The sequence below is a fragment of the Rousettus aegyptiacus genome, unplaced genomic scaffold, assembly GCF_014176215.1.
Source record: "Rousettus aegyptiacus isolate mRouAeg1 unplaced genomic scaffold, mRouAeg1.p scaffold_m13_p_3, whole genome shotgun sequence".
Lineage (NCBI taxonomy): Eukaryota > Metazoa > Chordata > Mammalia > Chiroptera > Pteropodidae > Rousettus > Rousettus aegyptiacus.
In genome coordinates this window covers 132,307,916-132,319,414 of record NW_023416306.1, presented here as the reverse complement: position 1 = coordinate 132,319,414, position 11,499 = coordinate 132,307,916, and the positions used below count along the sequence as shown (strand labels likewise).

The following is an 11,499-nucleotide window of genomic DNA, read 5'->3' as shown; positions in this document are numbered from 1 at the left end:
AAATATATATTTGATCTTGGCCCCCTTTCCTGGAACAGAGCTTATAAAATCCTTGAAACTTCCTAAATTGTGAAAGCAACTTTTGCTTTCAAGGTGTCTTTTGTTATGTTAATAAGGTAACTGGTAAAGCCCCTAGGTAACCTAAATGGGGGCTGGTTACCTAGGGAACCAACTCCAATTAGAAGTTTGGAAATTTCAGTCCCGCCTACTAACTTCTAGGGAGAGGAGACCGCTGGAGGTTGAATCTAGTGCCAATAGCCAAAGATTCCTTCAATCCATCTATGGAATGAAGCTGCTATAAAAACCCAAAAGGAGGGCATTCAGAGAGCTTTCAAGCTGGCATCTGAAGTGGGGGCAATCTTATGGGGTTGATCCCTTAACCTGTGGAATCTGATGCTGACTCCAGGTAAATAGTAAATAGTGTCGGCATTTAGTTAAATTTGTATTCCACCCAGTCAGTGTCCATGGAGAACTGTTAATTGCTTGCTGATATAAACACACACACACACACACACACACACACACACACACAGAATTGGTGTCAGAATGGGATCAAAGTAACATCGCCAGTGACAAATCTTTTTGGTGTCACATGCCATCTGATAAGAGGCAATGAGAAGGGCACTTGACCTCTGTGGTTTTCTTCCTAAAATTCTGTAACTCCAATCTAATCCTGAGAAAAACATCAGTCAAACCCAACCTGAAGGACATCCTACAAAACATTTGACTAGTACTCATCAAAAGTGTCAAAGTCATGAAAAACAAGGAAAGACTGAGAAATTATCACATGATTAGAGGAGACAAGATGACTAAATGTACTGTAGGATATTAATAGAAAAACTCATAAAATTATAAATATCACCAGTGCCTGGCAAGGTGGAGCCAGGTGAGCAGCAGGGAAAGAGAAAGCTTTGAGCTGAAGCAGACAGGGTAACGGGTCTGACTCAAGGCTTGTCTAAAGGTGAGATGAATACCTTTGGGGAGGATGTCGAACAAATGGTCAAAAGGAAGACTGGGTGGATTGTCTGCAAAGATGGCAGAAACTATTCTTTCCACCCTTGGAAACACCCTAAAAGACGGGATTGTGCTACTCTTCTCATCAAGAGGAGGAATCCAATATTTTCCATCCGTTGAATCTAAGTCTACCCTGTGATGGGCTTTGAGGAACAGGATGTAGTGAACATAGTACCATGTGACTTTCCAGCCTTGACCTCAAGAGACCATCCCACTTTCATCCCAGCATTCATTCATCATTGAAAGGAATGCTTAGTTTTCAAGCAAAAATTAATGGAAAAAAAAAAAAAAGTCCTTTCCCCTCCGTTCGACCCCCCCAGCCAAGTCCCTGGATCCCTGAATTCTAAGGACCCAGGTTGAAAAACCCTGGCTGACAGCATTTGGCCTGGAAATGTCTGCATTTTCTTAAGGACCACTGTGCAGGGATTTCAGGCACTCTGACTGGCTGGGCCCTCCTAGCTCAAACCGCAGTGCAGACCAGTGAGCAGCGAGGGACTGACTGCCAGGCTCCCTAATGTGCCAGGTACCTTACAGTCAGCACTGCACTTGCTTCTCCTACTGCATCCTCATATCCAAAGGGGAAAATTGAGGCTCAGGCTGATGAAGTAACTTACCTAAGGTCCCAGAGTTTGGTGCTTTTGTCTTATCCCACCACCCACAGCATAATAAGGCAGGGCCCATTGGTTGGGGGAAGGAGGCCCCCATTCCCTCATTTAATCTTCCTAACTGTGAGGGTGTTACTTCTATTCTTCTTATGTAAATAAGGAGGCCTGTCAGAGGACTGGGGACTGTCCTAACATCCAGAGTGGTAAAGGGTTGGGGATCAGAAGAAAGGTGTTCAATGTTGATGGAAGAAGCACTCCAGGCCCCCCACTCCCACCCCAGTCCCAGTGCGAGCAGCGAGGGTCCCAGTTTCAAAGAATTCAGCTCAGCTAGGGTTTCAGGAGGGTTCTCAGAGGGCAAGCTGGAGCAAGCAGAGGCATGTAGGGGACAGCAGGAAGCAGTGACGGGGGCAAGGGGCAGAGATGGAGGCAGACGGTGGAGGCAAGGGGGCTGCCAGCAAGGCCTTACCTTGTTCTCACAGTGGATCTTGGCCCCAGAGTTAACCAGAATCTGAAGAATCCGTAAGTGGCCGAACCAGGCAGACAGGAGAAGCGCGTTCATTCCAAACTAGGGGAGAGGACATACAGGAGGACATGAGGAGGTCTCGCTTTGCCACCTGGGCCCATGTCTGTATTGCAAAATCATACAATCAATCATAAGGGACCATAAAAGCCACCCAGGCCTGGAAGCTCCGAGCTTTTAGAATTTAAAGTTGAGGAAATTTTTTTTAAATAGAGGCTAATATATTATTAAAAACTTTAGGAGGGAAGGTGCTAAATAAAACTTAAAAATAAAACAGCTGCCATCTGCTCACACCATCATTTCATAAAGATGGACCATTTTAACACCAAAAAATTGGAAGGAGCCAATCTCAGAATATCCTCTTTCCAAATATGACTTCACAAAAAACACACTACATTTTTCTTATTTTCTAATTTGCTGTAACTGGTGAAGAAGACCTCCTCCTAGACTAGTGTTTGAGAATCAGCAGTTTGAATCTCCAACAGAACATCCTCCAGGCTGATGGCTTAAGTCTGTAATATGTAGGGATGGTACCTCACCATTGCATGAGACATCCACTGCATTGTCAAACACTGTTTACCGTGGGAAAGTCCCTCCCTACACTGTACCCAAAATCTGCATCCCTGTACTTTCCACCCTCCTGGCCCTTGGGAGCATTTAAGAAGGCCTTAAATGTGTAGGATGCTCTTCCTCAACATCTGTAAGGTGCTCCAGGGTCACTAGAGTCCCTTCACTGATCTCAATTTTCATTGGGTTCTGCATCTGAGGGAAGCCCTTGCCCCATCTTCCCTGAGTCTTCCCTTCTCTGTGAAGAGCACCCCCAGGCCTCCAAACTCACCCCCCAGGATACACCAACAGCTAGCCAACCAACCCCACTCCCAGCAATGGTTTTTTGCTCTCTCCTTGGCTGGTGGTAGTATCAGGCCAGGTCTGAGCAGAATAAAGGCTGGAGGATCATCACCATCTTTGGCTTAGAGACTATGCTGTCATCCCTCAGTTCTGGGCACCCCTAAAGTGTGTCTGTAAGTCAGGTGTTGATAAGACCAGAATATATTTTTCCATAGAAACAGGGTCATGCATGGCTCTAGGTCCTCCAGTGAGGCCAGAGGTCTGTCATACATAAAATGAGCCCACAGTGTGGCCTTGTTTTAATGGGCCAAAGCATCTGCCCACAAGCATAAGGAGTAGGCCTATAGTGGGCAAGTGCTCTCCAGTCTCGCTGGGAGCAAAAATGCAGGGCCTGTCTCAAGAAGAGCTAAGGGGTGGCATCCTCCTAATCTGCCTTACCCCAGGATGTTTCAAGCTCCCCAGGGCCTAGGGCAGGGGCCAGAGGATGGGGTTGGCCATCTCTTAGCCCTATATCAGCCTCAATTTCAGTTTGGACCTCTGGCAGGGAAGCCTATCCCAGTACCCTGGTCACAGCTGCCTCCCCACTGGCTCCACAAGGAGCCTTTGTGAGGGGTGGCAGGAAAAAGGGACTGTGTTTGGGTAAAAGTTTTGACAAGTAGTTGGGATGAACAGGTAGAAATTTGGAGGTGAAGGCTGTGACTGGGAAAACAAGGACAGCATTGAAGAGGGGCTTGGGGACAGAGGCTATACTCAAGACAAGGAAAGTGTGTCTGGACTTTGAAGAACAGGAATGTCAAAAATAGAATTTTAGGATTTCTACATTGTTTTCATGCGTGATGTAAATCTCCTCTATTATTTTGGACAGCCTGTTCCCCACAAAAAGCCATGTGTATAGGGTCTCTATGGAAATCAGAGAAAAGGACTGAGATCCATGGTTGGGGTGATGCCAGAGTAGAGACAACAGGTACTCCTCTTAAAATGTAAGAGGATGACAAAAATTGAGCAGAAGTTGAATGTAAGAGACAGCAGTGACCAGAACAATTTGAGCCCTTCCTCCTGAAATCTTGGGGAAGGTGCTGGACCTGCCATAGCACCTCGGATGCGTGTCAGCTAAAGCCAAAAAGGCCAACAGACCCGGCACTGGCTCAGAGCTCAGCCCCGGGTAGTAATTGTGGGCTGGCTGGATGCAGGAGGGAATGAGTAAGCACAGGGCAGAGTATAGGGAGAGAGGCCCACAGGAGCTTGAGAATTGAAAGGTCCAAGTCTCAAGGTTGAGGGAGAAGAGTCATGGAGGCCACAGCCTCCTGCCAGTAGGAACCCATGGATACCTCACAGTCGTAGTTCCAGGAACTGCTCCGGACAGAGCCTGGTGGCATATCACTAGAGACCTTCCCCCAACCATAAGATTTCCCTTCTCCAGTGTCTCCTTCACCCTCTTGTTACTAAAGTAAGCATGCCCACCAGCCTTCTTATTTTTCAAATTGCTATTTGCAAAGGAAACTGCGATCTGTAAAAGCACTCTCTTACTAGTCCCCTTCACATCTGCTTTTCTCACTCCATCCTTCAAGGAAGAAATCACAAAGCACAGGGGCAATATTGGGGGTCTTTGTAGGCAAAGGGCTGACGAAAGAATTTCCAGTGTGTTATTGGGAAAATCAGACTAAGGATCCCAGACATTCTCCTTCCAGAGTCACTTAATGAGGCCTAAGCAGGTGCAGGAAGGAGTGGGGAGTGCTGCCCCACCCCCAGCCCCAGCCTGTAATCAAGCCCCGAACCCCACTCAAGCCCCGCTAGTGGTGGGGCCTGGGAGCAGAGAGAAGCGGGGCCTGGGAGCAGAGAGAAGCCAGGACAAAGAAAAGTATTTCCACGGAAGCTGTTTCTGCCAGGAAGTTTACAATTTTTAAAATTTGAATTTAGACTCTTAAATGTATCCCTGTCAAATGTCTTCGTCAGATTCAGCCCTTTCCCCAAACCTGTACAGCTAATTTTATAGATCCTGTTATTCTTCGCTGCTCTCTTACCAATATGCCGCCTGCCAATGTGTTACATAAGACTGTTAGTCTTTATGCAAGTTGTTGGTTAAAGGGTTAGCCAAGACAGAGCCCTGTGGCACATCATGAGAGACCTCCCTCCTGATGACTTTACTAATAAGGCCTTTATTAATCCACCCAATTATCTGTTCTACATCCCATATCTCTCCTTGTTCGCATGGTATAAGGAACTGAAAAGGCTGAGAACTGAAAGGCCCTCAAAAATGGAGAGATCTGTATGACTCTGCAAGGGAAAAATGGGATCAGTTCAGTGTCACTGGCCCCTGAACGCTTTGATTCCCTGCCCACCCTGTACCTGGACGTCTGTGTATCAGCGGTAACCTCGGCAACGACAGCCGGCTTGTAGACCGAGAGTGAGCCCTGGCGCCCCGCCCCTGCCCTGAGACAGACATGCAGACAGACATGCACACACAGCCATGCCTCCTTAGGGTCCCGTACCGCATCCTCATCATCCACAGCAGCCTCGTGCTCCAAGAGCAGCCGCACAGCCTGCTCGTGCCCCGCACCTGCAGCCCAGTGCAGGGCCACCCTGCCCACCTGCCAGGAGTAAGAGGAAACCTGTGAGGCACCGGCTGGCTGCCTGACCCACCTCCCACGCCTTCCTCACGACCCCGCCAGGAAGCTGATCTGCAGAGCGGAAGGGCCTTTGCTGGCTCAGGTGACCAACTGGCTGGGGTCCCAGCCCCACTCTGTTCCCCTCCTCTTCCTTCACACAGCAGCAGCTGAAAAGAAGGTAGTAAAAACACAATGACTAGATCCATGTGTCCCCCACCTAAAACTCTTCATAGCCCCTACTGCTCTTGGGCAAGCTTGCGACCCTGGGACTCACCACTACTTCTCAGAAATGCCAGCTTCCCCCCTCTAAGTCTGTTCCTGCTACTCCCTCTGCTGGGCAGCCACGTGGGGCCTGTGATTATTCTCCAAGAACCCTGAAAATCTGGGTTCTGTCCCCTCTTGCCCTCAGAACAGGGGTGAAGGGCCCTGATCCCTCACCTCATTCTCAGACCACCCTGGCAGTTCATCATAGTCTTTGGCCCTTAACATATCCAAGCAGGCCTAAGGGAAGCCACGGTCCCTTGGGAGTTTTCTTGTGAGAAGACCACGAAAGAAAACACCAATAGCATGCTTTGTGGCCTAAGGTGACTTGCTGCCCCTCTGTGCCTGCCCTCCTCACCTCTCCATGGGTGAGTGCCGACCACCAGGAAACAAGTGGATGAGTGTTCTGAAAATCAAAACACCAGATGCACTCCAGAATTCCTGTTACTGTTGATGAGCCCCAAGGCAGGCTCTGAAGACCCAGATTGTATCTCTGTCGTGTCACCCCAGACAGAGCAGCCTCTGCTGTAGTCAGGAATCTTGCCAACCCTTTCAGCCTCCACTGACCTGCCACTAAGGCTGGCATCCCCTCTAAGGTGCTCCTGACAGCCAGAGCCCCAGGGTGGGGAGCGGCTACCTTGGGCGGTACCTAGGCCTGTCCTCAGCGTCTGCCACCACAAGGAATGGCTTTTCCCTCTGTCCCTTTCCCCAGCAGGGCTGTAGACTGCCCCATTTGCAGCCTTCCCTAAAGCTTCATCAGTGGAGTTGATCTTCCTGCCTTTGAGGCCCCAATGGCAGGCGGAGGCCCACAGCGGCTTTACACACTCAGTGGGTACAGCCGGCCCTCAGAGAACTGAGCTAAACTGCTGCCTCATGTATGCTCAGCCTCTCTTGGTCTGGTCTCTCTTGATCTCAAACCTCTGGACTTCTGACCACAGGCAGCACCCCATCTTTGTCCCTCCAGGTGTCTGCCCCATCTGCCTGTCTGCTAACCTCTGAGTACTGACCGTTGACCCCTGCCTTCCTGACTCTAATCTTTGTTCCCTGGGTATGCCTTTCAGATGGGTCACAGGGATTAAGAATATGAGCTATAGAATTGCCCAAGCCTTGCCAGAATCCTGACCCTGACTTTGGCCAAGACCTCAGAGACCTCGAGACAATGTGAACAACCTGAGTTACCCCCCAGTTAATATATGCAAATATGGGCTCCATGAACTGTCCCTCTTGGGTAAAGGTGTCCCCACCGCTCTGTCTCTATCCCATTCGATTTGGAAGACCCTGTTTACACACGTGGTTTCTGGCCCTGATATTGACTCTCCTGCCGATCAGCTCCTTCATCCTTCTGATGTCATTCCGGCGGGTGGCCTCATGGAGCTGCCTCTCCAGAGGAAGCACTAAGGGGAGAAAAAAAGATGTGGGATGAGAGAGGGGGTCCCACGCAGTGCATAACGAGGAACAGTGAACAGTCCCTCCCTGGTCCTAAATGTTTCCTGGGTCGGGATATTCCAGAGGAATGGCAGGTGTGGGAGATGCCTCTCCCTGCTCTCAATGTCAAGACTTCTCCAGACAGGCTGCTTTTCCTTCTGACTCACCCTAAGTCCACAAGGTCAGGACTCAGCAGAACCCTGAAGATGGGATAGCATGGGCAAGACCGTCCATGGAGCCAGGTGTGTGTCCCTCATCTCTCAGAGATGCCCCATCATCCAGATTCCATTTCTGCTTCCCAAGAACTGCTCTTGGGAAGGGAATGGAATTCATTCCCACTGGCGTCAATAACTAACTACCTTTTTTTGTGGTGCCGTGTAGAAAGCAGCCAGGATCTACTGAGCCACCTACTCCCATCTGGCCCCGGGAGAGGCCAGAAGCATGTTCACCCAGCTTCTTTGTCCTCATCCCTCCACCTCGTCTTCTCTCCTCTCCCAGCTATGGGGCCCACTCTGATTTGCCTTCTCTGTGGTCTTTCTGCATTCCTCTCACCCTCACCACTGCACCTTTATCTCCAACAGTCTCACACTAAAGAGAATCTCAGAACTCCCCTCCCAGCCAGCCCTCTGCCATGAGCGGTGGTGGGCTCAGAGGGTTAGTGGCCAAGTCAAGAGGACTCGGGCCTGGTGACCCCCATGCTGCCATCATCCTGACTGCTCTTAGCTTGAGAGGATGTCTGGTTTCCTTGGCTGGACCTCAAATCCAGCCCTGGGAGCCTTCGCCACACCTGACCCTTTCCCAATCCACACATGCAGCTCACACAGCAGACCCAAAGCTAGGCACAGGGAGAAATCCACAAAACTCTCCTTCCATGAGTGACACTAATGATCCTCAGATTAATAGATGCCTGTCCCTCTTCCAGAAAGGCTTAGACACAGTAGCACAAGGGACAAATATTTCCTAGCCCTTTGCACAGTCATTGCAGGGCAAGTAATCTTGTGGTTTTCTTGCTGCTAAACCACATCCTGCATGTTTGGTCCAGTGTGAATGCCCAGATGCAGCCCCTCTGTGTATCCTGGGACAGGTGGCCAGTGTCTGGGCAGGAAAGTCTGGGATGTATTGAGGTGACAGACAGGCCTGCTATCACTTTGTTTTCCTGATAAGTTCTCCATAGCTTTCCAGATGTGGGAGAGGGTCTTGGACTTTCTGAGGCCTCACAGATACAACCTGGGAACCTCAGAGTTGCTGCCCCAGGGCAATCAGCTCTGGCTGAGCCACCTCCTGGCCATATGACTTAATTATCGTGTGTCTCAGTTTCCTTATCTACCAAATCGGGATGTGAGCTGCCCTGCAGGGTTATTGTAATGATTAAATAAATATAAGATACAACAAATCATCATCATCATCACTATCATTCCTCCAAGACAAAGGGTCACAGAATAACTTCTGGTGGCCAAAGACCTGGAAGTGGTGGGGCCTCTTTCATTCAGGGCTCACTGAGCCAGTGGAGCCCCAACCAAGGAAGGCACCCTGCGCTGCCTTCCTACCCGCCTCCCTGCGCTGTTTTTCTCCAGAGCATCTCTCACCATCAGCATGTGCTATATGCACATATTTATTAGGCTTATAGTTCGCTTCCCCCATGAACTTATACTATAAGTTCATGAAGGGAGAGATTTTTGTCTGATTTGTTAACTGCTGTACCCCCAAATTCAGGCGCTGGCATATATTTGTTAAATGAATGAGTGACACACAAATCTCTAAAACTCTTCAGGGGTCTTTGAACTATAAGATGCTGCCCGGATTAAGACTCATTAGCCCCATGGAAAACCAAGCCACAAGTTTAGGTAAATGGCAGAAAAGAGGCCCTGAGGGGAAGGCAACTTCATATCAATGCTTCAGGGGAAAGGGGAAATACCACCCTCTAGCTGTGGTCCTCAATGATAGCTCCATCCTTCTCCGCCCCCAACGGCTTCTGCTTTTCCTGTAGGTAAGGACAGGGCTCTTCTGGAAGAGTTCCTCTCAGCTCTCCAGAAAGCACTGTGTCCTGAGCTTTTCTTTCCTTAAGCTCTTGGCTGAAAACCACCATGATCCAAGTCTGCGAAAAGAGCCGGCACTTCAGGTATGAGCTTAGAGAAGCTGGGGTACCCACTCTGCCACTTTCTAGCAGCAGGATACTGGGCTAGTCATGTCCCCTTTAGAGGTCTCAGTTTCTTCAGTTGTAAAATTGAAGAAAGTCTCCTGAAGATATCCCTTCCAGCTCTGACTCCGGTCTCTTAGCTGTAGTTCAAGGGGAATGATCTGTTTTGTGATGGCAAACAGCCAAGCGTCCAAATGGAGGGAAGCAGACCCTGCATGATGCCAATAAAATCAAGTCCAGCCTCATCTCTTCCATCCACCTCAACCCATATATCCTCTTTCTGGTCACATCAAATACACACTGCACTCAGGCCTCTGAGCCTTTGCCTGGGCTAGGTTCTCTGCCCAGAATTCCCTCCTACACACCACAAGGCTCCTTGCTGCACATTCCTTAAGGGCCTGATCACAGGGATCCTCTGCCCTAGGCTGAACCCTGTGCCCTTTGAAATAGCACCTTGATAGATTCCCCACCCACCCAACTCCCATCCCAGTGAGGTCACTGGCACCATTCCCTCTCTCCTCTTCCTGCCAAAGCCCCCAAAGTCAGCTAATGCCCACATGGATGCTGCTGCCCAGACTGGAGGCGCTGGCACTGGGCACACTCCTTGAGAGAAGCTCTGAAGGTCCCTCATCCGGTCTGCGGCACACAATAGCTCCTCTCCTCTGGGTTTCAGTTTCCCATATGATATGGTCTCCAATCTCCATCCACCACCAACCGACATGCTGGGAACTGGCGCCTTCAGCATTTCTACCACTTAATGGCTGTGTGACTTTGGGCAACTTAATTAACCACCTTGTGCCTCAGCTTTCTGTTCTGCAGAAATGGAGTTAGCATTAGGTTCTACTCATAGGGCCGCTGGGAAGATCAAACAACGTGCCTGTCCTGGCTCGGCCTGGCACACAAAGTACTCAGTAAAGGACCGCAATAAAATACCATCTTATTTCTAGCTAATGTCTCCGCCGCAGCAGCTCTCTGCTCTCCCAGGCAGCTGGCGCGCCCGAGTCCCAGGCGCGCGGCCAATGTCCCACCGGCCCGGTGCGTGTTCCTTTCAGCACCACAAAGAAGCCCAAGACGGAGGTGGCCATGCGGACCTCGCCAATCATAGCCTTGGTCGCCCCCACAGAGGTACAGGGGTCGTTCTCGGCCTCTGCCCGCACCCGCACCCGGACCCCGCGGCACCGCGGACTCACGGTCGTTGGCTTCGCCTTGCAGCTGCTCCTCCATGCCGCCGCCCCGCAGCCCCCGCGCGCGCTCTGCCCGCCAGCCGCGCGTCCGCCGGGGCGAGGCCGGGGAAGCGAAGGGGAGGGGGCGTGGAGCTGCGCCGGGGGAGTGTTGAGGTGCGGGCGGCAGCAGTCCTCCAGATCCCTTGCGCCTGCCTCTGCACTTGGCTGTGATGCGGGCGGGCGCAACTCCGCGGCCTCCTCCTCGGATCCCGGACCAGACTGCAAGGCCCTCCTCAGGCTCCCTCGACCTGTCCACCACTCGGCGCCTTTCACACCCGAGTCTAGCGCGTCGAGGCCTCTTTGGGCTCCGCAGGTCCCCTGAACATGTCTTAACCCCCCATTCCCCCGAAGCTGTCCCAGCTACTAGCACCCAGAGGTGCGTTCAAGGCCTCTGGCAGGCCCCATTCTTGAAACTCGGGGAGCCTGGCTCCAACAGTCAGACCCTAAGGACTTGTGCCGGCTCTTAAGGAACAGAAAACCCAGCAATCCTGTAACCATATGAAGAAATGGTCATATTCATTCATGATCAGAAAAACACAAATTAAAATGAGAATGAGCTATCATACCAATTAGATTGCCAGAAATTAGGAAGCTGGATAATGCTAAATGTTGGTGAGAAATGAGGAGCTGTCACAGCCAGGTCATTGCGTGTGGGAGTAGCCTGGATCAGCCATTCTGGAAAACAGTCTGGCAGTAATGAGGGGAATTACACACAGCGAATTGTCACCCAAAAATCCAGCTCCTTCTCTTCCTCCTCATCTGTAAAACTGATGGATTGGGGGTAGGGTCTGTGAGTGGTCCAGCCCTGATGGATGCAGCAGTGATCTTTCTTGAGGTCATTCAGGAGGAGTTCAAGGCC

The 11,499-nt window shown here is 50.7% G+C and overlaps 1 protein-coding gene across 8 annotated transcripts in view; it reads right to left on the bottom strand.

The window, feature by feature from the left end:
* Window positions 1–10,685, bottom strand: part of ANKDD1A (ankyrin repeat and death domain containing 1A) — a 41,146-nt gene extending 30,461 nt beyond the window's left edge. For 6 of the 8 annotated variants that reach the window (XR_004956365.1, XM_016141057.2, XM_036239566.1 and 3 more), the window contains exons 1-4: window positions 10,608–10,685; window positions 7,146–7,249; window positions 5,478–5,576; window positions 2,086–2,184 (exon numbers count right to left, since the gene is read on the bottom strand). Coding sequence is in view for 7 of the 8 variants with exons in the window: in XM_016141057.2 (XP_015996543.2) it covers window positions 2,086–2,184; window positions 5,478–5,576; window positions 7,146–7,249; window positions 10,608–10,641 (336 nt within the window). In the remaining variant the exon portion in view is untranslated. Of the gene's footprint in view, window positions 1–2,085; window positions 2,185–5,477; window positions 5,577–5,628; window positions 5,762–7,145; window positions 7,250–9,198; window positions 9,401–10,607 lie in introns of those variants that run through there. The other 2 variants (XM_036239567.1, XM_016141058.2) reach the window with 2 other exon arrangements.
* Window positions 10,686–11,499: the final 814 nt, after the last annotated feature.